This window comes from Bombus flavifrons, chromosome 2 (genome assembly GCF_040668555.2).
Source record: "Bombus flavifrons isolate JBK064 chromosome 2, iyBomFlav1_principal, whole genome shotgun sequence".
Lineage (NCBI taxonomy): Eukaryota > Metazoa > Arthropoda > Insecta > Hymenoptera > Apidae > Bombus > Bombus flavifrons.
Genome location: NC_138443.1, coordinates 14,649,084 through 14,675,574, shown reverse-complemented (window position 1 = coordinate 14,675,574; position 26,491 = coordinate 14,649,084). Strand labels below are relative to the sequence as shown.

Here is a 26,491-nt window from a genome sequence, read left to right as displayed (position 1 = left end):
AAAAATTTTTTTAAATTTTTCCATCGAGACAACGATCTACAGTGAGATCCGTTATAACGTACCGCACGCGTACCGAGCGAAAATTCAAAGTCGATTTTCTCGAAAACAAAGCCTCAAACGAAACATTTTTATTCTATATTTTCGACTTCTTTTTTCGCGTAGAATCACCCCCTTTCCGCTTGTACCACCAGTTACCAGCCACCCTGTATATTCATGTAATTTTTCTCTAACTCAAGCACGATTTCAACAAATACAAAGCACGTACGAGTACATTATTTTTCTAAATTTAACATTTAAAACCATCTTTCAAGATTGTAGATCTCGTCTAATACATATATATATGTACGTCTTAAGCGAATAAAACTGTGGAACAACAAGTGTTTATTCGCTTCCAGCCTTAGTAAATTTCTCGTCGAAGAAGTACATGCGCTGTTTTCTCGTTTCTTCGTCCCGTTCTTCCGTTTTTCATACGATATCGTTACACTTGCCGAAGAAAGAATGTGACCGTTTCTCGGAGTAAGAAATCGTAAACGCGCGCAGTCTTCCGCGGGGTAATGCAGTAACGCCAGATGGAAAACGGCTGGTCACGGTACAGTAACGTGTACTGTTAAAGAGAAACACTCCGAACAAATCTGTCGAGCGTGCTCTTTGCCCTCTTCTTTTCTCCTCTTTCTTTTTCCCTTCTCTTTCTTCCTCTTCCTCTTCTTCTTTCCTCGCTTTCTTTTCTTATTTCTTCTTTTCTTTCCCCGGTTTCGCTTCTGTCCTCGCGTGCCAGGGATATTAATAGTGCACAGTTACGAGACATCGGTGCGAATAAGCTTTGCATAAATTACGCGAAAAAGGGGAACACGCTGGTTCAGTGATCGAGAATTTCGTCGGATATCTTTGCCACGATCTGCCCTTCTGGATAATGTAAATCTTGTTGCATCGTCGACGATGAATAACCCGCTGTCGAAGCTGGCTGTACGTGAAAAGCACGTGGCTCCTTTGATCGATCTGATTTTCCAATCGGATGCTTCGTAGCTCGTCGAACCGATTTACTTCGCTCTCTGTCTCTTTGAACACTCTGTTACCTGAACGTCCGAGCGTTCCTCGTCTTTTATCCTCGGTCCTCCAGTTATAAACGGATCGATTCTTATCGAGTTGCTGCTCCGATTCTTATGAATTCTTTCTAAAGATAATCGAGCAGCTTGGAAAAAACGCGGTAATCTTTCGATCTTTGATCGACCATACTTTATACATTTAGTTCAAGAATGTTTATTTGTGCACAGACGTCGTAATATTTGTTGCCATTTGTCGAGAGATCAACATTGAATTTTTCATTACTGGCTATGTACATGATTATTATCAGTTCTAGCTGTATGAAGTTCATCTCCCGACACAAGTTTCTGATAATTGTCGTTCTACTGTATCGTTGTTTGTCTCTGCGTATATTAATTTAATTATTTACATTATTTATATGATCATGCATTATATCCAAACGCAAATCCCATATCGTTAAATAAACGAGAATCTTGAGGAATACCGTGTTTTCTCACGCGTTTCTCGTAAATGCCAGCCCCCACGTGACTGACAATGACAAACAAATCATTCAGTCTATGAATTACTCGAGATACCAACGAGCATAATAGGCGAGGAGCTGGATGCGCGGAGATTTAGTAGAATTCACTTTGCCGTTAATAAACTGGCTTTTCTTCGCTGCGACTAGACGCTCTTGGTTCTCTCGATTACTATAATTAACGCGGGCATCCTCCTAGTATCTGGTACCAGCGTCGATATAATAAGTTTTAATTACCTTCAATTACAGATTCAATTAATTTGCACGTTCGCGCACCGATCTAGCTTTATCCGGTTACAAATTAAAAGAAAGGCTGGTTCGCTGTTTTACGGGCAGCCGTTTCACGCCCTGTGTTCGTCACTTTGTCCTGGTTGCCTGGTGGCTGGCTGGCACGGTCGCTCAGAGTCACGAGCATTACTCTTTTTTCCCGTCGTTCTTGTTAAGTTGATATCTTTAGACGCGTGGAACGGGGCGAGGCACCTTGCGGTTTTCCTTGGCGGGACGAAAAACGAACGTCGAATCTCCTCTCTTGGGACTTAGCCTGCGTGTACGCCACTGTCGCCGATCACAATGACGACGATGTTTCGACTGTTTGCTGGCAGGCTGGTTCGCAAATTTGCAGAGTTCGTAATAAAAATCACTCTTACAAAGATTTTCTATTACTTACGATATCAGCAATTTTGATAAGCTTGAAGCGCGTTGTTAAGAACAACGTAGCGAATAATTTTTCCATATTCGTATGCATCACTCGATCTTAGCTTTCTGCTGTTACAAACGAGAGTATTTTCGTTACCGCGTATTGTATTTGCGATGTTCGATCGTAATGACAACTCATGGTTGATCCAGTCCTTCGCAACCTCTGTACGCGCTTCGATTGTTACCTGATATGTGTTAGACAGACAGCGTGCAACCTTGCCTTCTGTGTCTGGGAAACGAACACGAGGTAAGACAAATACGAGAGAAAAGAGATGAAATAGAACGATAAAGCAATAAAACGTTATAGTGGAGGGTGGTACGGTCACCAATAGCCTTGAGCAGTGATTGATTTTGGACGCGATATAGTCTGACATTGTATATTACGAATCTCGTGTTTCAACATTCTGCTAATGAAATTTCAAAAAGCTTCGCATAATATACACGGGATATATTCAATAAAAATATTTTATGGCAACTATTCAAATACTTTCGGTATACGCATAGTAGAAGATAGATATTCAACTTTCTCAACAGTTCACGGTATACACAACCCTGTTACGATATTCGTATTTCTATATTTCAATGTCAGTCTCGTTTTGACCAAACAATCGGATTCGCGACGCTTTAAGAAAATGTTTAACGTAAAATCGAAGGGAGAAATCACGCTAATATTAGGTTGTCCGGAAAGTGTCTTTCTTTTACAGACCCGTCTTTAACAACGGTGCATCTTTATACAAACATGAAACCTAATCTGTCGAACGTTGTGATCTTTATTTTGATAGAACAAAATGGAACATACATGATTCGATAAAATAATATAAAACGGAAAATGTTGTGCATCCATTATTTCCTTATAAAACGAAAGAAACTTTTCGGACGACCTAATATATCGATAAGACGTTTATCATATTTTGTTCGAACTTGAGGTACCTTTTAACGTTAGAAAAATACGATTGAGTCGAAAACGATGAAAAGAACGCGGCGGAATTTAAATTTGTACCTGTATAGCGCTGTAAGTATCGCGTTAGGAGTCCATCGCGAATCGACTTTCGCAAATCGTGACCAATGAATTTGCTGCGAGCGATTCAATCGACCGATTGGATAGCATGTTCGATGTATGGTTAGCCATTCGTTAGTCGGTTGCGATAGAAACGAGTTGATTTGCGCCGCGAGCAAGCAACCGCGTTTCCCTTCCCTATCAAACGATGCCGAAACTACACTGCGCGTTTTATCGCTCGTAACAAAAGGATTGCAGGCTAGTATTTTGTGTGAAAAGCGAATAACACCGCGTCGTCGCCTCTCCAACGCTCGATACCTGCTATCGCATCGTTTCCCTTCCGTCTATCCTGGAAGTCTCGCGAGATGAACTCGTTGCGCGTTTACTCTTCGCTTTACTTCCACTCGATCATCCTCGTTCTTTGCACTCAACTTTTACGATCGGATAATGGCTTCCTTCGAACGTTATTGCGCGTGTTGATACGCTTTCCGCTCGACGTTTGAGTTTGCAAGTCTGCCGAAGACCGTGAAAGTAGCGTGATGATGTTGGAATATGTATATACAGGGTGGTTGGTAACTAGTGGTACAAGCGGAAAGGGGGCGATTCTACGCGAAAAAAGAAGTCGAAAATATAGAATAAAAAATTTTTTTTTTTTAATTTTTTTCAAAATCTCCAGTGAGATCCGTTATAACGAGACGTGATAAGGTGCACGCGTACCGAGCGAAAATTCAAAGTCGATTTTCTCGAAAACAAAGCCTCGAACGAAAAATTTTTATTCTATATTTTCGACTTCTTTTTTCGCGTAGAATCACCCCCTTTCCGTTTGTACCACCAGTTACCAACCACCCTGTATATCAATGTATATTTAATAAATAATTTTCTTACAATGATTGTATTAATTTATTTTATAATATATATTATTAAAATCATTTTTATTCCCATAAAGAAATAAAATTTCAATTATAGAGAGTCAAGCCATTTTTCTGATTATAGCTCGGTGTAAATATTGGATTGGCAACTAAGAGATTGCGGATTTTGTCATTAGGCGATATCGACAAAATCCGCAATCACTTAGTTGCCAAGCCAATAGGATGGCATGAGCCAGAAGAGCGCCATACCATAGTAAACGTTCGGTTGATACCAAAAATTATGCTACGTAGGTATGTCCTTCCAGATGGTAGTACAGTGGACTGGCGTGCAATCGGAAAGTTTATTATTCGAGCCATGGTCACGTTGCGTCTTCCCCTTGGTCTCGACGCCACCTGAGTCGCTGATGCGTGCGATCCACGTCGCCGAATTTCCGTTCGTTCTCGCTAATTGCCATGGCTAACAAGGAACAGCTGTATAAGAGGTTGGCTTCCCTTACGATTCACCTCGTGAGAAATTCGTCAGGCTTTTGGTAGTTTCGCAAGCATTTGCATAGATACCGGCTGTCTGTTCCCACGGGGTGCGTCCTGAATCGTAAGAATTGGCGAATTTTCAAGCATCGCGATCAATTGAAATTCAAGCACGAGCAAGTACTTCTTACGTATATTTCAAGAAAAAGTTTTTGATTTAACGAGTATTCGTGGGAAACCTAAATCGCGATTTTCTGCCTGTGTTCTACGCATCTTCGTCCGATTGTTGTACACGTTCTTCGACGAGCTATTGGAGCAATAGCAATACAGTGAAATTACTTTGAGTTTACGATATCGTAGAAATTTGTTCATAATTCACGAAGCTCGTTCGTTGGTTTCTACGGCTAATATTAGCGCGACAGTCTGATCGATATACATGTATGTAATAGATATATCAATATTTAGTCACACTTAATAGTATTATCGGGGATTGGAGTAATTTCACAGCTTCGTTTACTAGTAATAAATTTTAATGTACCGTGTCCCGAGTATTTAATCAATTTTGCGGTTACTATTGAACAACATGCGTACAGCGTTTGATACGTAAACGCTTTGGTCTAGCTTTCATAATGAATGGCCACTTTGTAAGCCGACCTCGTTTACCGCGTTCTTTCGTTGGTTTATCAATGAACATCATTTTATATCTTTTTTGTTTTTCATTTCTTTCTTTTTAATTATCCGATGACCAGATCACGAGTGTTCAATAAAGATTGCAATTAGCAAATTAACGAACATCATTCGTCATTTTAATTAATTAGTCGCTAAACGATTGGAAATGAAAACAAATATTCCATTCAATTTATTCCATTTCAACTCTCAACTTGGTCAAGGTTCTCTGAATCATAGTTACGCGTTTTTCCGGTTTGCTGAGAAAACGATTAAATTATATCGTACGCTACCTTGTAAAATAATCGTTTTAGTGGATAAAATACTTCCGTAAAAGTGCAAATAAATACGTTGACTCGTCAAAGTTTTTATGTACTCTATAAAAAAAGGGTTACCTTCATGGAGATACGATTCTACGAAATTTCATTAAAGATTCGACGCGTTTTGTACCAAGTCGACGAAAAGGAACAATTTCGTATGTAACACGTATCAATGCATAGCTCATTTAATCCTCTCAGTGACAAATACTTTTAACACGTTGAACGTTAAATAATCGAAATATGATTTTTGTAAAAAATATATACACACACATATATATATATATATATTTTTAATAAACGTGTTATGCAACTTTATTTGTATCAAAGTAGCCCTTCGCAAAGTGTACGAAGACTTTTTTACGACGTCTGATTCTATAACTCGATCAATCAGTGCCATATTCATACTGTCCCTATTTTTTTACTTGAAAGTGAAAAGTAATTGTTCTTGGAACATTGAAAATGATATTTAAACGAGAGTGTAAAAACATTGAAAGAGATCGATATCGGAAACAGCACGATAATCTATAATTACGCTGTAAAATGCTTGTTGAATGAGCGCATTGTGTTTAGCTCGAGAGGATACTCGACGTGAAAGTCCGATTCCACGGTGGACGCGCGACACGGTTTGTTCAAAATTCGAAAACCAGACAATAAAACGTGGCTATTCATACTTACGTAATGACGATTCTTGTATTAGTATGTCCGGCCGCGCAATATATTTTCGCGTGACATAACGCGCTCGTCATAGACACCGACCAAGGATAAACTCCAGTTGAATTATTCAATGTTTGATCGTGCAACAGATTTGTCTCGTCGATGTTGCCCCCGATTATTCAGCAGGAAACGACGGAATTTCATTTTGTAGGATCAGATAGAGGAGGCTTTGTTGCAGAAAAGTATTGTACGAGGATGATTTTCTATATTTTGTTTTGCGATCCACGTATCGTGAATTTCAAACGCATTCGCCAAGTTTCAATACCGAAGAAAGGATTCGTAATTTTCCAGCTGTTAGTAAATTTGTAGACATTCCTTTTCATTTTTTTGTTCATTATTTATAGTCATAATTTGCATCAATTAGCATGGATTATTAGCGACGTGAAAGAATGAAAAATCACGATCATAAGTTGCTATATAATTTAGAACGTTTTAGCGTGGTATCCTTAGGTCTTGAAGAATCCTTCGTGGTAAAATTAGCCCCGTGGTGCTGATTTTTCTATAGCAACAGATTGCCTATTCTTGGTTATATTAACGTACATACGTGATCGATCGAATTATTTCTTAGAACACGTGTTCGTTCAAATTGCAGACAATAGCGTTTCATTAGAACCCTTTGATGTAATAGAGCATTCTACGTTCTGAATATGAAACAGAAATGTTCTGAATAGAATCGCAAGTAGCTCTTGCATACACTTTATTATTCACATGTTCGTTGCAAACGTATGTAATGATATTGCGTCTATATTACAACCAAATTCCTCTAAAAAATCAAATCATCAATGATAAAGAAATAATCGTTAAGTCATCGTTTCATTCCAACCCTGCAGCGTAGCATGAAGTTACTACAATATATAAATTCACGTGTAAGTCGTATTTTTAGCTACAACTAGGCGTTAAGAAAGAATTTTATTATTTCGTATAATTTCTTGTTGTTTCTGTCACGACTTTGGAATATTTTCGTCGCTATCGATGCATACGTTGCGCCGCTTCAATTATCTAATTATGCAATTTATTCGCTATCTATAAATAACGTTGCGTGGCGCAATTGTTGCGTTTTTGGTTCGAGAAAGTGAGACTTAAATTGAGAGAAACAAAAAAGTTACAAGATAGCGTGTTAAAATAAGTTTAATAATTTTTTATTTTCTTTTAGTAGCGAATGCGTTAAATCTATCTTTGAAACACGATTTTATACAAGTTATTTATTATTTAACAATTTCCTCGGAATTTTCTTACGACCAAGTCAACTGTTAAATATTTTTCGAATTTTTATCTATCCAGAAATGTTGATCGCAACCAATTCAGTTATTTAATACGGTTAACACAAAAGTAGATTTCTAATCTTTACATCTTTGCTTCTATTGTTCCACTCGCGAACCCGTCGTGCAACCGCTGAACCTACGTTTCAGTATTCCTCTATGTGTCACGAAGTGTCTCAGTATTACAAAACGCAGCAAAGTTTATAGGAAATGGTAATCTAAACCTTGGTGTGCTTTGCAAGCATACTGTGACCACAACGTCTGATATTCACGATGTTTAAGCGGCACACTTGAACCGCGAAACGTTTCAAAAAGAATTCCTCCAACTTTCCAATCTCTTTATTTTTCTTCCGATATTTTCTTTTCTTTGAACATTTTTCATGAAAATATTGACGTTTATCGAAAAGCGTACGCGAATGTCGACGATTCTTAGGAAAACAGCGTATCACGTGGGACGCATGTGACTCACGGTGTTTACTATGCAAGCGGAGCTTTTCACAATAGAATCTTCTCAGTATCGTTTTACGTCGTATTATAAAAAGCTTAAAGAAAATTCAACGAATTTATCGTAATACGGTAATCATTTTTCTGATCGTCAAATCCCTGTCCCATTTTTCACATTCATTTTTCCGCGATATTATACTTAGTCGCAGAAAAATAAAATTTCGACTTTCTCTCTCTCTCAACAGTTCGATATTTTTATGATCTCTTGCACTATGCATCTTGTAGCTTCTATGTTCATTTTCAAATTTCTCTCCAATCTTACGAATATAATCGTGACAGTTCGAGTCTCGCTACAACGTTAACGTTCTTCCATATAATGTTCCGTATAAGACTCGTCGTATGACGCGTTACAATAGACATTACGATACTATACAAGTTACTATACAACTATTCGAATACTTTCGTCAGAAACTGTATTCGTCTTCCACGAATGCGAGAAGGCTAAGAACATCGGGCGGACGCACGCAAACAGAAGAGACCAGACGAGACGTTGGTTCGAGCGACGATGCTTGCACCGGGCATGTTCGTTGACGATGGTTTGCTGGTCGTTTCGAAAATACACGCGGAATGATTCACCTCTCACGCATGTCTGTCGTCTATCGGTGTGTCTAGCGCATTATAATGCGGGCTGAACGAGCGGATAGTGCGCGCGTTGGAACAATGGCCACTTAAGCTAACTGGCTGATTAAATGCTCACCTCAGTCACCGCGGATGCACGATTAAATATGGTGCGCACCATGGACGCCGTGCTCGTTTTGCTCGATCAGCCACGACAGGGAAACGTTTCTCGCCCTCTCTGCAGTGTCTCCGTCGAAATATCGATGGTCACTTAATTAAAAAGCGTAACTGAGTTTGTAGAAGCGATCGTTTTGTGATTCGACGTGTTTCCTCATGATTATGAGTTACAGAGTGTGACATGTTTCGATATATGTGATGTTGTATCTCCGAATGGACGAGTTAACGTTCGAGAGTGGGCGAAAGGAGACTGTAACGTAGAGTTGGTTTATTCTTAAAAATGGTAAACTCGTCTATATGTTTCTGGAAATTCGCCTTGTTTGGTAAAAAAGATTGAGATTGAGTCGGATACATCTATCTTTTTTTTTTTTTTTTTTCTCGAAAGAATGATCGTAACGATTTTAGCAGCGTTGTTCAATGTGTTGTTCCGCTTAGTTTAAATTGTCCTATATCGAGTTTTCCATTTTTTCAAAATACGTTGAAATATTTGAAATCCCTCGTAAACCTTTTTTCTTTTTCTTTGATTTGCAGGTAAAGTTATATTATGCAGGTTATTGCTTATGTATAATGGTTAGATATTTTGAATTAAATAAAGAATAAAGAGGTGTAGTTTTCGTAAACTAGGATCGTTTATAAATATCAAGCTCAAGATTTATGGGAAATATTTCACCTCTCAAATTCTAGATACATGTTGTACGAATGAAATATTCACATTCGATATTCAATAAATACCACTATTCATTCTCTACGGGCAAAGATTGATTTTATTTAAATCGAGGAAATCATTTTGCGGCATATCATTTTTATTTTACTCTGCGATACTTTTAAACGTATATGTCATTATCGAATTAAAAAATTGTCTTTTAAATTCTTTCTGCAGTAGTCATTAGATCTATTAATCATTCTAGTAATCAGTCTACAGCCACTTCCAAACCGTGTTCAATTAAAAAGAAGATAGTGGAAAAATTTGGGTCAACGACCATCTTCAAAATAATTAATCAGCTTTATAAGTTGCAGATCGGAATTCCATTCGTTTGACTCTACTTTAGAAGCATCTATAGTTCGTATAATAGGAATTCATTTTTAGATAAGTGAGCTTAATTAGCGGAAGTTGGTTTAATCGGACAGTAATTAAAACTTTGTTCGGATCAGATCACACCAGATAAATGGTGCTCAGATAAATAAAGTTTTACTGCAAGTAATTTCTTAAAAAGAAAAGATCCATAAAATCGACTCGCTCTAACGAAGTACTGTAAATGACGAAAAATCATGGTAAAATCAGGACTTCCCGGAAACTGCTTGACGCAACGATTCGCTTAAGCGCTTGCTACGCTTGCTCTCGCGACAAATATTAATCAAACGTGACACTGTTAGGTGGATCGCGTAAAAAGCATTCGTGTGTTCGCGATCATTGTGTCCGTTAACACGGAACGCAGTGTATCGTTAACCGATACGCAAGTGCAAAGAAGGAAGAAAGAAAAAGCACAGGGCTATCGTGTATCTCAAAGACAAAATCAACGCTCGAACCACATGCTCTGGAACCGAATCCCCCCTCCCCCACGATGAAACAAATCTTTATGGTTGTTACTCGAGAAACCGGATATCTAAAGCTTGTTTTCTGGCAAACGTGGCATACCAAGCGCCAAGACATTCTTTATAACTTTTTGATATCTTGAAAGCTATCCCTCGAACATGAAACAATTCCTTTAACATTTCACTAATCGACAAGAATATGATGCGTCCTCCGTATTTTGTCTGTGTGACAAAATTGGATTTTTGCTACATTTAAATAGGAATATTTTCTTCCATTTATTCGTATGAAATTACTTGTTTTACACAGGCAAATAGTTTCCTTTTTATAATTACCTCCTAATTTATGAGAGAAAATTATTCGTATTTGGAGACAATTTTACTCCTCTTAATCGCGATCTTCTAAGATGTGAATATAGGTTACGTTTCGTTTTATTTGCAATACATCGTATGTGTTATAAGAAAAGTTTAAAACCACAGACAAAATTGGAAAATTGATTTAATAAGTCCTTGACTTAGTTTACGGAGATTAGGCGTTGACTGTGGTATGATCAAGACGTTGTCCTTGTTCATAGAGGAAAAAGGGCAACAAGGAGAAACATGCATCGTTTAGTTGATAAATACCATTTTGTTTATAAAAACAATATCGTTTGGAGATCGACAAACAATAAAAGTCAAGTATTAGTCGATCGAATGTGAGAAAATCAAAATTTCTTTTTAATAAATTTCCTTAACATTGAGTTAAACGAAAACAATTTAATGGCCTGAAACGAAATAAAATATAAATATGGCAAATATCACTGTCGAGTCGTTCGAAACGCAATTCGACTTTCGTACACGGAATGTTTCATTCATCCTGTACAATTTCGTACCTATTAACTCAGAAAGATGTATCAAGTCACGGCGCTCTGAATGACAATATTATGATTCATGACTTTTTCTTAAGGACAATTCTTACGAGGTTTGAAGTTCATTCATTACGAGCGTGTTTATCAATTTCAGTCTTGCTCGAAGAAGCTTGGTTGCTTTATCGTTTCTAACGTTTGTAATCGTATTGTCTCCAAGTATCGATTCATAGTCGTCAAATTAGTTCTAATCTTAAGGTTAGTGCTAGTACTACGTTTATGTGTCTCACTAACGTCAGATTTGCAGAATCAAGAAATACGACTGGAGTTACTGAAATATGGAAATGACTTTTTTTTTATTCTACATGGTAAAACGTATGAAATGTGTAGGCACATCGTGTGAAATCTATTCTTTAAAAAAATATGTCATTACCTACTTGCGAATTAAAGAATAAGAAATCTTGATAAAAAAATCGCCAATCACGATACATATTCTGAATCAAATATTATCACGTTAATATCGTCAAATATTAAGGAAGGTCTTTAAATTTTCTATCTCTAATTTTCTAGCTGCTAATTTTTATACACAAATTTTACCGTAAAATTGGATTCTCTCGTATGTTGCTTAAACTCGATCGGCGTTGTTCGTCGATAGGAAGATTCGAGAATAGCAGCGTGGAAAGGTGAAGATGTTGAAAATAATCGGATCACTTTGTGAAACATCTTTGCGTTTCGAAAGATAAAAAGAAGCCGTGCACTTTACAGCGTACGAAAATGTGTTTAAAATTCTTCCTTTTTTTGTAGGTTCGCATAGGCCACTGCGGGAGTTGCGATGCCAACGTATCACAATGCGGGTGGCGGATACCCGAATGTGTCAGCGCCAGCGCGGCAAGCGAAGCTCGATGGCAATCAAAATCACCATACGATCCCCTCAAACGTAACATCCCATCCCCTTATACAAAATAGCACGCAACACAACGTTCCTTCCAACTTGTCTACAAGTAACATTCCGTCCCATCCAGTATCACCGACGATGACTACGCATTCGAACGTCACCTCTGCTAATATAACCAGTCACATGAACACCGGCTCACCACCGGTAATCCTCACCTCGAACGTCACCAATCCTAGCAATCCTGCTGCGTTATCGGCGAATCCGAGGCACGAGGTCAAACTCAACGCTATGCCGTACGTATTTGTTTCTTGCACTATCGTGAAATTACATCGATTGTATAAGAAACGATTGGATGGCCGACCTTACTTTTGCATTTTGCAGTATGTGATTTTTATAAAAATTCTTTATTGCATCGAACTTATATTATGTCTATATATATATATATACAGGGTGGTTGGTAACTGGTGGTACAAGCGGGAAGGGGGTGATTCTACGCGAAAAAAGAAGTCAAAAATATAGAATAAAAATTTTTCGTTTGAGGCTTTGTTTTCGAGAAAATCGACTTTGAATTTTCGTTCGGTACACCTGCACTTTATCACGTCTCGTTATAACGGATCTCACTGTAGATCGTTGTCTCGATGGAAAAATTAAAAAAAAAAAAAATTTTTTTTTATTCTATATTTTCGACTTCTTTTTTCCCGTACAATTACAAAAATCAATGTTTTTTGTATACATAAAACACGGTTCTCTGATATATATTATAGTTATCGTGTTTGTACATAGTTTTTACGTAACTTTTATAAATTTCACGGGATTCTAATAATTATGAAAAATGACTTACGCATATGCCGTGACTTGTACTCGAGTGAAAACTCAACGAGGCGAAAACGATCTTTATTCTATAACTGTATATGATTTGAGTAGAAACAATTCCTCTATGATATAACGATTGTGTAATATGATATATATTTTGATAAAAGAAATTCAAATGACAAAGGTGATTTTTGCTACGAGATTCTCCGACTTCTGCCTATAGGCGTCTCCTGCTTTTAATTGTCCTGGCGAGAATATCGGCTCGCACAATTATCCGCTAATCGGCGCATTAACCGAATTTCATTTCACGCAAACTCACGATTATCCGTTGTTTTTAGATGGTTCCACGGGAAGATATCGAGGGAAACTGCCGAACGATTGTTGCGGCCGCGTGAGGACGGCCTGTTCCTAGTCCGGGAGTCGACGAATTTCCCCGGCGACTATACGCTGTGCGTGTGCTACGAGGGCCGTGTCCAACATTACAGAGTGCAATACACGAACAAACAATTAACTATCGACGAAGAAGAATTTTTTGAAAATCTGGCCTTGCTGGTCGAGCATTACGAGCAGGATGCCGATGGATTGTGCACGCAGCTCACCAAATCTCTGCCTAAACAGGGCAAACAGGACTTTTGCGTGGATCTAAAGGCGTTCATCGATGCTGGTTGGGTTATACAGACCCACGAACTTGAATTGAGGGAGTGTATCGGCAAAGGAGAGTTCGGTGACGTGTTGCTGGGCGTTTATCGGGGCGAAAGGGTCGCCGTGAAAATGCTGAAAGACAACAGCGAGGCGGCGCAGAGGTTTCTGGCCGAGGCGAGTCTCATGACTTCGCTGATCCACGACAATCTGGTCAAACTGCTCGGCCTTGTTTTCAATAATCAACACATGTACCTGGTTACGGAATATATGAGTAAAGGATCCCTGGTGGATTACCTGAGATCAAGAGGGAGACTGCACGTTTCCAAGAAGGACCAGATCAACTTCGCGTAGTACGTAAAAAGCACGGACGCAGCTGGATTTATGCTTCGCTGGGGAAACACGCGAGGTGTCACGCGCTGATTTCTTCGAAACTTTGCATATAGACGGATGCTCGTTTGCGTAGATATCGAATAGTTTGCGAAATAGAGAAATACGAGTGGTATTTTACTCGCGTTCTCCATGCTGGCACGCGACCTACTCGCCATGTCCTCTTAAAGCTGCTGCGTTCTTCGCCTCATTTTCAACTCAATCGTATTTCTCCGTTGTTACAAAATTTGTAGAAATTTCATTTGAAAATGCGAGTGAAGAATATGCACGAATACTTGTCTTAGTTCTGACACAGATTTTCTTCTTTGATCTAAAAATATTGTGCTACGTTCTTTGGACCATTGTAGTTTGGCTCAATCGTTGTTTTTCTGTTGTTAAATAAAGATACAAAATATATAGTCTTGGTTAAAATTCTTCTTAAGATATTATGTCTTTCTACTCGTTGAAACAAAAGTTAAATTGGTACATGTGACAGATAATTCAATGCTATTGTAATAATAAGTAGCACTGACGCAATCTTGAAATAAATAATATGGACTAGCATTACTTGAAATTGAATCAAAGCTTAATTTATTGAAAGTAAATTTAACAGAAGTTGATTGGACGCAAGAGGTAAAATATTTTCTGTTTATCTACGAAACTTCGTTGAAATCAGCGCGCCGTTACACTTTGCATAAATTATATCGTCTCGTGTGTCAGAGAGGACTGGTTTTAAATATGCATTTTGTTCCCTTTCAGTGACACGTGCGCAGGCATGGCGTATTTAGAATCCAGACACGTAGTGCACAGAGATCTGGCCGCGAGAAACGTTCTCGTCGCGGAGGATAACTCTGCGAAAGTGTCGGATTTTGGTTTGGCACGGGACGAAAATTTTTCTCTCGAAGGAGGGAAGCTGCCCATCAAATGGACTGCACCAGAGGCTTTAAAGCAAAATGTAAATATCAAGTTGTGAAATACCGATTCCATAATGCCCAATTTTAACGACATTATTCACGTATATACGCAATTTGCAATTTCTTGTTTTCAGAAGTTTTCAAATAAGTCTGATATGTGGAGTTTTGGAATACTCTTGTGGGAGATCTATTCCTTTGGACGTGTACCATATCCACGAATTGTGAGTAGAGTTCTATGTATGTTTTCTTGTTGGACTATCGTCTGTGTTAAAGTAATCCACATTGATTTCCTTCACTGTTGATTTCAGCCACTAGCCGACGTTGTGAAGTGTGTGGAAAAGGGATATAAAATGGAGCCACCTGATGGTTGTCCTCACGAAGTTTACGATATCATGAGACAAGTACGTATAGAAATTTTCTATGATATATATACGTAAAAATTATGTTATACGTTGTTACGAAGTAAATATTCTTTACCAGGCATGGGACTTACAACCTGAAAACCGACCTACTTTTTACGATATAAAATTAGTGCTGGGTCAACTGAAAGCTGAGTACACCAAAGGTGTGAATTAAAGAAAAGAAAAAAGAAAAAGAAGAAATGCTACTTATTATTCATAGATTAAAGTAGAAAAGACATAAAAGAAGGAATTAGAATTTTCGAGATTTTTTTTAAGTCAGGGTCAAAGGTAGTGGCTCTAAATACTTTTGCTACAAAAAGCAATTTTCTATTGTACATTTTTTATTGTACAAAAGTAGAATCTGCGTTGCTTGTATTTATTGTTACGTTATTATTATCGCTATTATTATTATTTTTATTTTTAAAGATGTTTCTTTAGTCTTCATATTCTTTTACAAAAATACTTTCCATATAAATTAATATATATCAATCGTGCCTTTGGCCAAGTTGTAATTCTTGAACGAAAGAAGTTCAACTTGTACATCCGAAATTCAGGTAACACTTGAAAGGATATTCACAATACAATTCTTTCCTTTTTTTAATTACTTTTCTTTTTAGTTCTTTTCTTTCATTGTCGTGTTTTTGTAAGGTCGAGTATGGCAGTCTTTATAAAGCTGCTTAATCTCGCGGTTTTTCGAGCAATTTTCGTCATTGTCATGACTCGAGAAATATTTCCAGGTGTAAGAAGCGCCTTACATTGAACTGAATTTAAAGAAAATGAGACGTAATTATTCATGATAAATACTTATTACAAAGTAATCTTTTGGACTTAACTTGTATAAGGATGGATATATTGGAATTTTTTCACTTACGTGTAACGGTAGAACAGAAGAAAGGTAACTAGATTTTTATCGTCGACGGTTTGTCAGAGAGATGTTTGTATCGTATTATAGTGATTGTAGATTACAAGTACTTGTTAGTCGTATACGTTTTTTTTAATCAAAGATTTGTCATAGGAAGTATTAATTTTTAACTAAATTATTGCAGACTATTATACATGATTATTTAAGTTGCCCCTGAGATATTTGACTATATATTAGTGATGTAAATGTATTTGTAAATACTTTTGTACATATCTGGTTATCAGAATGGGAAAAATAAGAAGAATTAATATTTCCAATACACAGATTGATATTGGTTAGAAGATTTAACAAGAATTGTCTATATGTTTTTGTTTTTAGTTTTTAAGATGGTTATTTTACATAACTATCCGAATGTCCATATTTCAATTGCACTACCCAACGCAATGATATAGAAAAAAAAGAAAAGATCGGATAATTACATATTTAAAGTAATTAAACCGTAGGCGTTTCGTGTTATTCTATCTTCCTTCTGTAATATAGGAACTACCACTTATTTAATACTTTCTCCAATGGTTATAACGGACTAATGATATTTATTCGTAGAGAATAGGTAGTTTCAAGCGAAATAGAAAAAATATGACAAATGTTGAAGAGATAGTTTCTTGGTTCGCTATGAAAACTGGAAGATTGGTATACAAAGTATGTTACTTGATATCAGGTTTTGGATCTAATTTACATAATTTCTATCAGAATCATATACGCAGAGACTTATTATCCGAAATCAAAGCCAATGTACTCAGTTCCTCGCATTTTTTCATTACTTGCAATAGTATCCGAAAGAAGGACCGTCATGACTGAACCGAGCTTTGTAAGAACGATAATAATCTTTAACGATAGACCGAATCTGTTTCGCGAAAGTGCGTATCTAGTTTGAGTCGTAGAATAGTCGTAATAAATATGTAGCGTATTTATAAGCGTACCAGTCCGTTTATAACTTCGATAGTATGTAATATAATGTATATGGCTCTAATCCAGTACCTAACGTTTTTTCGATGATACTACATTTGTCGACCTCTATTTGCGACTATGAAGACATTCATGGATGCATATCTCACATCCAACGTAATCCATATCGAATGTCAATTCTCCCCTTGCTTTGGTATTTCTCACGTTTCTACGTTGAATATCGAAACATACATTTTGTTATATCTTTTTTAAGCCGCATCGTATTTACAGTGTGGTGTGACAAACGTTACTTCATAATTATCCTGTGTAATTTAACATATAAGCGAGATTTTGTTACAGATCAGCATTAAGCTTTTATGAGTGCGACCAGTGTGTTAGATTCGTTTATTTTTTACTTATGATAAGTTTGTTAGTTTGTAAGAAATTTAATATATATATACATATTGAATAACAAATTATACGATATTCATGATTCGGATGAGTTCGCTAAAGTTTGTCCAAAATTTATTGATTATTCAAAGTTACATCCTTGACTCTGGATAAACTAACGAGCGAGATATTCTTCTTTTCTAAAGCTATCAAACGCTTCGATTTTTCTTTTTTTTTTTTTTCTTTTTTTTTAAGACAAAATGTAAGTTCACGTGTTTCTATATTTATGTATTTAAGACGAGAAACGAAGAACAGAATCAGCGTTATATTGGGATTCGGATACGGTGTGGGGTTTCTCTTTCTTCGATGATCTTGATCAACCAATTGATCTTGGACAGACTATAGTTTACAATGCACGGATGTATTTGAATCTGAAATGTCTGAAGAACTGAATGCCTTTGCGTTGACGTGGATGACTGTGACAATGCACGTGCATGGCAGTGCACGTGAAGTGAATTTACATTAAGAAAGTTCTGGCCTCCAAGAAAATTCGACCCGTACGATTTTGAGGGTGTAGAAGAGCGTTTGACCTGTATGGCCGCGTTGTTACAAAATATAGATTACCGATTCTAAAGATTCTCAGTAGACAGTTGACCACAGCTATAAACTGTGGTTCATCGATCAGAGATAACAGCCGTTAAACGAAGCAAATTAACGATTACTAAAACGGAAGAAGGTGTACTGTATTCGCTCACCGGTTACAATTATTTCCAACTACGAGACAAACGTGTATATTCGCCTATTGACAATGTTTTTCTTTTTCTCTTTAAGAGGATCATTTATATATCGTGTGTACACTGATATGTAAAGTTTGCGTTTTTTTTTTTATCGATACGATTGGGTCTTCCAAAGACACCAAACGATTAGAGAGCATTTGTACGATGTTCCGGAGAAGTACAACTTTCAAAGAAGAGAGATGCTAGTTGGAAGAAAATTTCATTTCGCACAAAAGTAAATCTATACGATATTCGTTTGTTCTTATGTCATTATTTCTCCATTTAATCTCCAACGTTATACTTTACTGCCAAACGCTAATAAAATCGTGATATTCATTCAAACTATATCTGTTTATTTACTACCATCCCATTGAGAGGACCGTCAATTACCTGATGCTTTTCTGCCGAGCAACGATCAATGGAAAGAGCGGAGCATTCAGTAACAGCGTCGCAATTATTACGTTTACTATTCTGCTGCGTTATTACGTTCTCAGATGCGCTATTCATCGTTACAAATGCATTAACGTGTTTACCGTTGCTTAACGTCTCCACATCCTCGGGTATTCCAGGCAAAGCTAAAAATCTTTGTCTAGCTTTTAGTCGATGTTGGATTTGCGAACCTGTCTGAGACGCAACTATTTTATTTCCCTTCAATCGTTTGAAGATCGTGAAAGGACGCAGATACTCGTGTCTCGAGTTTCCCGAATTTTTCAATCGGCTTCTTATCAATATGTTTCTACGTGTATGATATGGTCGTTTGAAACCGTTTCTCGATAATTCTCGAGATTGGCCGCTAACAGAACCCCCGATCAGCAGATAATCGTTCTTTTCTCTGTCCACGATTATCGAATGTCTCGTTTCGTGCACGTTAATACACTGTTCGCCAACGGAAACACGATTTCCTCCGGAAACATCGTGCTCACCATCGTTGTAAGCGTTCGTATTCGGCGGAAGTGCAATCCAATTGTTTTTCCGCGATTTTAGCCTTTTATTTTTTGCGTCGTCTCGATTCGAATTTAAATTACCTTCGTCGTGAGTATCGTTGAACGATTTGTTGAGATGGAAATTGGAGAGGACGCCTTGGAAATTCGCTATATTGCCGAGCAACGAGTTCAAGGAAACAAACCGACTTTCCATCATGGAATATATCACGGAGACAATGCCATTTTCCATTTTCGAACTGCAATGATAAGAGCTACTTCTATCGCAAACGATCCTCGAGCAGTTTGACTCAATCTCTTTTCGACGAAGTAGATTTTCCGAGATCTCGGCTGTTGTTCCTGCTGCGTTTGAATATGTATGCTTCAGCGGTGGAAAGCGTCTCAGCCCATTTGTCATTTTCTCGCCTACGAATCATATTGGTCGCTTGTATTTTGTAACGTTTGCGCGTTACTCGAAGTATACCCAATACCGAATCTGTACTATCCCAACTAAATAAAAAGCATTGCTTTTTTATGATTTCCTATCGTTCTCTGATCGATTCAATGATATTCACCGAGTATCCTCTCCTTTTTAATTAAAATACCCCATCTGACAATTTTTCCATTTTACCAGATATGTCGAGATATTTGAAGTTGCTCGTGTTTTATTTATTTTTTTAAGCAAAGACATACATCGTACAGTCTGTTGCGAGGTAACGAGAAAATATTTTAAATTGAATAAAGAAAAACAAAGGCAGCATAAACAGGCAATAAGATATTTCTTGGCTGTTTTCAGATAGTAGACGGGATAATTTATCTAAGGTATCAAGGTATTATAATATTACCATAATTACGTATTTACTCACCATTTATTCGACGACTCTTTGGGAACATCTTTTCCGCAAGTGTATTCTTTTCAATGTCATCGTTGGTTTCGGTGCTCGTAGGAACCATCGATACTAATTCACGTTGTTCGTCGCTGCGTGTCATAGAAGAATGTTCTTTCTTTGGAAGAACACATCTATCATCCTCGTCATTCTCATTTTCTTTGTCGACGCTCTCCGAGAAATCACGTTCTATGTGCCTTTCATTCGCATCGTTCCATCCCCAGAAATCTACAAATTGTTTATTATATTTAACACTTGTCATCATGGAGACGATCTGTATATTTTTCCTTTTTCTATCTTTTTTCTGCGATTCAGAATCGATCTCGTTTTTATTTGAAACGCATTCAAGTTTCTTTCGTTGTTTATTTCGGCTCACTGGCTTCGCTATAACGGTGTAGTTCAACGTTTTATACAAATCAGAAGACGACTTTCGGGACGGATGCCTGTTTGCAACCGTCTGATTTACAGTTTCTCGGTGTATCGGGACGTTCTCAGCGATTGGTTCCTCTTTAAACGCTCTGTCATCTTCTTTTTCGACTGCAGTTTCTTTGGACGAAGACGTAACACCAAGCGATTCGATGTTGTCAGGCTTTCGAACGATTTCTTTCTTAGTTACGAGGACGTAATCCTTAGGTTTTGCTTTTACTTTCGCATCTGATTCCCAGACTACCGCCTCCTTTTTTGGTTCTACACCAGCTGTCGTCGTAGAACGCTTCTGATCGCTTTCGCCCTTTTCCGCTGGTTCTTCCTTAATGTCTTTGTAATCAGAATCTATCATTCTTTCTATACTTTCGGTCTCCTGTTTTATTGGAAAGCCTGCATCAACGGAAGCTTCTATCCCTTCAGAGTTTTCTTCGATATCTGTCTTTCTCAACGTACCGGTTTCTATCCCGACGCCCACCTTCTCTCCAACATCCGTATCACTTTCACGCTCCTTCTTAATACTCGCTTTTCCACCATCGAACGTCTTACTTTTCGTATCCTCGTCATCATCGTCAATCGTAATTATCTCAAACTCTTTACCGTCGACGCCAATCTCCTTGATACGAAACTCTATCACAGAATCTTCTTCTTCGTCTCTCGACTCACGCCCTTCTCCTTTCGCTTCTTCTCCTTCGTTCTCCGCGTAATCCTCGCCGGAAACCTGCTTCATTTTCTCAACAATACGCGATGCAAGTTTGAACAAGGACACGTCTCTCGAACAGCACGCGCTACTTACGATCACGTTTCCATGCCGATCGATTCTTAAGCCAAGTTTTTTTTTATCCTCATCGAGACTCTCTTGCGAGGAACTTTCTTCGCAGCTACAAGTGTCCTCGCTGGATTTTGATTCCATTCCCTTTTCCTTCGAACGCACAACACAATCTTCGCCGGTTTCCGCGTCTCTGCACGTGGTCGTTCCATTCTCAGACGTAGCAACGGCCTTATCTTCTTCCTTCCACTGGACAGTTCTCTGTGCAGGCTCGTGAGGCTTCAACGCGAGCCTCCTCGGATTTCGTGCAAACGGATCTGGCGAGTCCGACATTCTTCCCTGTACATAAGGCTCGAACAGTCCCGTCTGCGCGAAGCCAAACGCGCACGTAGATTCAGAAAACTGTCGGATAATTCTGGAAGTGAGAGTCGGACCGGGTACCGAGATGTCTCTTCTCCTGTCGAACTCCGTCTCCACTTGGCGAATTTTCGCTTGAACGTTGTTCAGACGGCACTCGGCGATCACCTTCTGAGAATGGTAGGGCGAGAAGTTGACGTTCACCCTCTCGTCGCATTCTTTTTGCCGCAAAGCTGATAACAGTTGACGCAGCTCGGCGTTCGTCTTCATCGACAGCACGGTTGGATCTATGGGGCCGCTAGTCTCTACCTGGAAACACAAACAATGGCGAATGATATTCCTCGTGCGCCTGTGAGCGAACGTGTTTTCGTAATATTCACGTTCTGTTCGAAAATTACGAGCGAAGTGTGGGTAGACAGAGGGTGGGTTAAGCGACGTGAAAAACGGAGCATCGTCGGGTTAATTTTGGCTTTCGGGAAAGCGAGGTTCGAACGAGGAATCGAAGCAACGGAGAAATCTTCTCAGATTTGTCGAATTTCTTTTCGGGTTTATCGAATAAGAGACGAGCTTCGATCGAACCTGTGCATTTTCGACGAAACCCTGAATTCACTTTCTTACGACTGTGAGATGATTTGGAATCATTTCTACGAGTCGCAAACGCGACTTTCGATTCTTGGGACAATTTTAATTGACCTGCAGCGATTTGCTTTGCGATCTCGTTCGAGCGACCTCGCGCTTTATATTTTACACGACCGTGTCGTTGAATCGACCATCGATGGTTTCAACGTTCAATGTGACTTTGACCTTTGCGTGCTTTTAAATCATTTATAGAAGGCTATACGATTTGAATTCTCCCGATACATTCGTGAAATAAGGTCGTTGCAATGAACTGGATGTATCCTTGCAAAATGTAATCACGAAAGAATCGTTAAATACTAGACAGATAGAAGGTAGAAGAAAGTAGAAGAAGAAATTGGGACAAACGAGTTTGCAAACAAACGAATGGACTTGCGACCTCATTTATTATCCCGAGAAAGTTAAGCAAGATTAATAAAAAATTCAGAAGGACAGCATTGAAGCACGAGACGAAGATGCTCACCTCGAATCCAAATCCTTGACACTCCGTCACCTTCTTATTAATCAAATTCTCCACCTGCGCCTTCAAAACGTTCACCTTGAGTTGCAGCAACGTAAGCAGCGGAATAATATTCACCGGAGGATTGGTAGTCATGTGAAGGTTGATGAGCGCGTTCGCTTGCTGCGAGTTTCTGCACTCGGCCAGCAGCTGCTCCTTGTTCAGCGTCTCCAGGCACTTGAGCGCCTTATCCATCGTGTCCTCCGTGCTACTGGTTATATTCGATCCAGGTATTTTTCGTAAAATTAACCTAGTAGCAGCGCAAGAAATAATTCCTGGCAGCGAGAGAAATTGCGACGCCAACGCCTGCAAACTTATGGAAACTGGACAATCTCGTTTCGAGCAAATAGTATCGCCGTTCGTAGGCGTGCAACGATGCTCCTCTTGTTCGTAAACGTCGCAGCAACATCCTACAGCGTATTCCTTGCCATCCAAGCCGCGTTGCTTCCTCTGACAGCACGAGAAGCAACCGCGAGAACCGTCTTTGCCTCGAGTTTGAACTCCGAATGGCTCCAACACCGGCATAGGCACCGGATAAGGATAGAACGAGGGTGGACAGTGGAAGGACGCGAAGGGATTCACATTTGTCGACTGTCCTGTGCTGTGCTGCGCTACGCCTTCGTTTAAATTGCTTGCACCGGTTTGTCGATGACAACCACCTGGCAGGATAAATATCGGGGCTGCGCTACTAACGCAGCTACGAATCTGGTCGAGGATGTTTTGAGGCAGGCTACCGTAGTTGGCTTGAGTTTGCACAGGGGCTGGTTGAAACGACGACGGGTACGTGTTTCTTGGAGGTTGCAGATTTGGCTGGTACTGGTGATTCGCCAGGAATACGTCCGCTTGATGGAGTTGGTAGAACGGCTTGAAGGGATCTGTATTGATAATTTGTCGAGTTAACGGACGAACGGTGTCCTTTTGCATCGTTTAGTATAAAAGAATCGTACGGTTGAGCGGTTCACGGATAAATATTCTTTTCTTCGGTTATTATACGGGGTGTCCTATCCAACTTGGTAATCTTAAATATCTCACTTACGATCGACGATAGGGAAAAATATCAGAGGAAGAAGTTAATAATTTGATTTAAATACGATGGTAAGCGCGAAATTATTCTCACTTCAATATTATTCTAAGAATCATATTTTTCGATGTTTGCAGGATCATCGACGTTTTTCTTAGATGGATTATGCGCGTAGTTTTATCATCGCGGCGTTAGAGACTGGGAAATTCAGATCAGAATTAAGCGCAGTAATTAATTTATCGTATGATCTAGCAGTATCGCGTAAATTCTTCTATATGTGATAGACGGTTTTATGGCAACTCCACCGTATGCAAAAAATGTTTATCTTTGTAATATTTAGAGATGTTCACGTGCTTTTGGTAATACAATTGTAGGTATACGAACACGTGATGTTTAAACATACGGTTAACACACGTTACACAGGAAATATTTTTGTTTGTCAGGAGAGGACTGATTTAGCTTAATACGAATTTAAACAAGTGCTCTCTTTGTATTACGTATATATATATATATATATATATATATATATATATATATATATATATATCTTAAAATTCGTGGTTTGAATAAACCGAAGGAATTGTTTGTAAGAATCTGTTTTTAAAAACAAGCTATCGGTGAAATAAAGCTTAATGCTCGCGGTACTTCGTGGTTTGAACGTTTTAATCACTTCGTTAAGGTCGTTGGCTGTACTAAAGAAGATTGAAATTATCGTGGGAAGCACGAAGAGACACTTTTTGTCTGTGAAAATATCGAGAATGGCTACATCGTCGCAACAATGGGAATATTCGTTCACGGTGGATTGAAAATCGTGCCGCGATCCTAAAGGTGTTTGATATAAAAATGTGGATCGGAACTGCGAAACGAAATTCCTTTACAGGACTTTATTTTAGGAACAATCGATTCTGAAATGAGCTGTATCGTAATTTTCGCGGTAGAATTCTATTAAGGTAAAATCGACCATGCTCGATAAACTCTCGACTCGTTTTTTATTTAACGTGAAATTTCGCGTGCAATTTTTACTGTATATTCAATTTTCAACTCACATTATATATAGAAGGTAATTTAGTCATTCAAAATAGAAGAACGAAAATATAATGCGAATAATAATTTAGCTTTATGCGTTAGGACTCGATCGATGTAACATAAATTTTGCGCGCGCAACATTTTTCCAAAGGTTATTCATACTTTTTTAAAATCTAACATTTTTTTATGCTCACAGCGTAACCTAATACGAAGATCACAGGCGAAAAATGTGACAAGTTTGCTTATTTTTTTTGAATTTCAGATCACTCGGTGGCAAAAAAAAAAAAAAAGGAGTATTTTGATACAAGATAGTCGAAGAAGGAAATAACGCGATAAATTCGACGATATAAGCTTTCGACGGTAGCCGATAAATTCACAAAGTTTTTCAGGAAACGAGTAATATCCGTTTGTCTAGCAGCTTTGTTAGTTTCATTTGATACAAAATGATATTAACGATATTTTTTAAACGAGCACGGGGACGATAGAAGCAGGTTAAAATCAAAGGCAAAAGCAGTTGGCGCGTGGAGTTGATTGAGAATATGTGAAATTCTTGTATAAGGGAAACGCGACTAGGTATTTCCTGGTGACTTGTGACCATCGTATGAAATATTTCGTCAAACCACAGGAAACGAAATTTTTCTATTTGAATTCTCCGAGGAACTCGATTTTGAAAAATCGTCAAGCTTGGCCAACAATAAGAACTACCCGTAAGAGAGGATGTACCTACTTTGAAAATATTGGAAATCTCAGGAAAAGAAATAAAAAATAATTGAATAAAACGACAGGAATAATAGAGGAAAGTTGACGAATTTTATTGAAAAATATAGAAATCAGGAAGAGATTGGAAATGCGAGTCTAGTTATTTTTACGACGAAGCGCAATCTTTTTCTCCTTTCTTCTCTTTTATTTTACATTTTCGATTTACTTTTCTACCAAATATCGTCCCATATTTTCTACAATCGTCACAACCACACACACACTACGGCCTACATCCGAAACGTATCATATTAATCGAAGTATCTAAAATCCTCACGAATTAGGAAAACAAGTACGCGATAAATTCGTTACCTAAAAAACTCTCCTTTTAAACGACTACACCCGTTACATTAGAAATTTGTAACGTTTATCGAAATATCATCGGAAATCTGCTAACTTTCATGATAAAAGAAACTAACCAAATGAACGTCTTATCTTAAGTGGCTACATCGTTGTACATATTGGAAATTTATTATATTTACCAAAACAACATCGTCCAAAATTCTCCCAAATGATAAAAAACGAAATTAATGAACTCGTAACAAAAAAAACCCCTTGAGAAAACTTAAATGACCACCGTACCAACTCTGTATCCACGATCAACGCGTTAAATACTACGAAACCACTACCACCGAATTGCAACGAAAAACCTTCATTAGGTTCTCAAAGCGTTTCATTAAACCGAATCCGTTCGACCGTGATCGTCGATCCGAGAAGCAATATTTACCAGTGAAATCCCAGCTCTGTCGATAATCGATACACGCACTATACATATATACACATACATACGTATATATATATATACATACATGTACATACGATGGTACGAACTGTTAATAAGTCTTGCAACACTAGCGAAATACCTTGCGGATTGGTTGGATAAGCAACGGAAGGAGTGGTTTGCATTTGTTGGGTGACCATTTGCGGTTGTTGGTACGTTATCGGGAAATTCTGGCTCGTCTGTTGTATCGGTACGTTCTGGCTTGGCATAATCGACGACACGAACGGCAGATGCTGAGGTAAATTAATCAT

General features: G+C 38.3%; 2 protein-coding genes and 1 long non-coding RNA gene across 6 annotated transcripts in view; 1 reads left to right on the top strand and 2 right to left on the bottom strand.

Moving 5' to 3' along the window:
• LOC138189938 (tyrosine-protein kinase CSK) overlaps positions 1-18,510 on the top strand; it is a 27,558-nt gene extending 9,048 nt beyond the window's left edge. For 2 of the 4 annotated variants that reach the window (XM_069132258.1, XM_069132257.1), the window contains exons 3-8: positions 11,966-12,349; positions 13,208-13,861; positions 14,637-14,832; positions 14,926-15,012; positions 15,100-15,192; positions 15,272-18,510. In XM_069132258.1, the coding sequence (XP_068988359.1) occupies positions 11,994-12,349; positions 13,208-13,861; positions 14,637-14,832; positions 14,926-15,012; positions 15,100-15,192; positions 15,272-15,367 (1,482 nt within the window). In that variant the 5' untranslated portion in view covers positions 11,966-11,993 and the 3' untranslated portion in view covers positions 15,368-18,510. Of the gene's footprint in view, positions 1-8,732; positions 9,070-11,321; positions 11,420-11,965; positions 12,350-13,207; positions 13,862-14,636; positions 14,833-14,925; positions 15,013-15,099; positions 15,193-15,271 lie in introns of those variants that run through there. The other 2 variants (XM_069132259.1, XM_069132260.1) reach the window with 2 other exon arrangements.
• LOC138189941 (uncharacterized) lies at positions 4,142-11,832 on the bottom strand. The gene is made up of 2 exons (XR_011176167.1): positions 11,759-11,832; positions 4,142-4,577 (listed from the first exon to the last, which is right to left on the bottom strand). It is a non-coding gene; the product is annotated as an uncharacterized LOC138189941 (long non-coding RNA).
• Positions 18,448-26,491, bottom strand: LOC138189728 (uncharacterized). Its single transcript, XM_069131859.1, has 5 exons — positions 26,323-26,491; positions 22,621-23,531; positions 19,952-21,830; positions 18,556-19,511; positions 18,448-18,480 (listed from the first exon to the last, which is right to left on the bottom strand). Exons 1-5 carry the CDS (start codon positions 26,489-26,491, stop codon positions 18,448-18,450), a joined length of 3,948 nt encoding a protein of 1,315 aa, XP_068987960.1.

Bases quoted from the DNA above. Each gene is read 5' to 3' on its own strand.
- LOC138189728 (XM_069131859.1), bottom strand. From the start codon at position 26,491: ATGATTAATTTACCTCAGCATCTGCCGTTCGTGTCGTCGATTATGCCA. The intron at 23,532-26,322 runs GTATTTCGCTAG...TTATCAATACAG, and splicing joins TTATCCAACCAATCCGCAAG to ATCCCTTCAAGCCGTTCTAC. The intron at 19,512-19,951 runs GTGAGTAAATAC...TATGATTCGTAG, and splicing joins AAAGAGTCGTCGAATAAATG to GCGAGAAAATGACAAATGGG.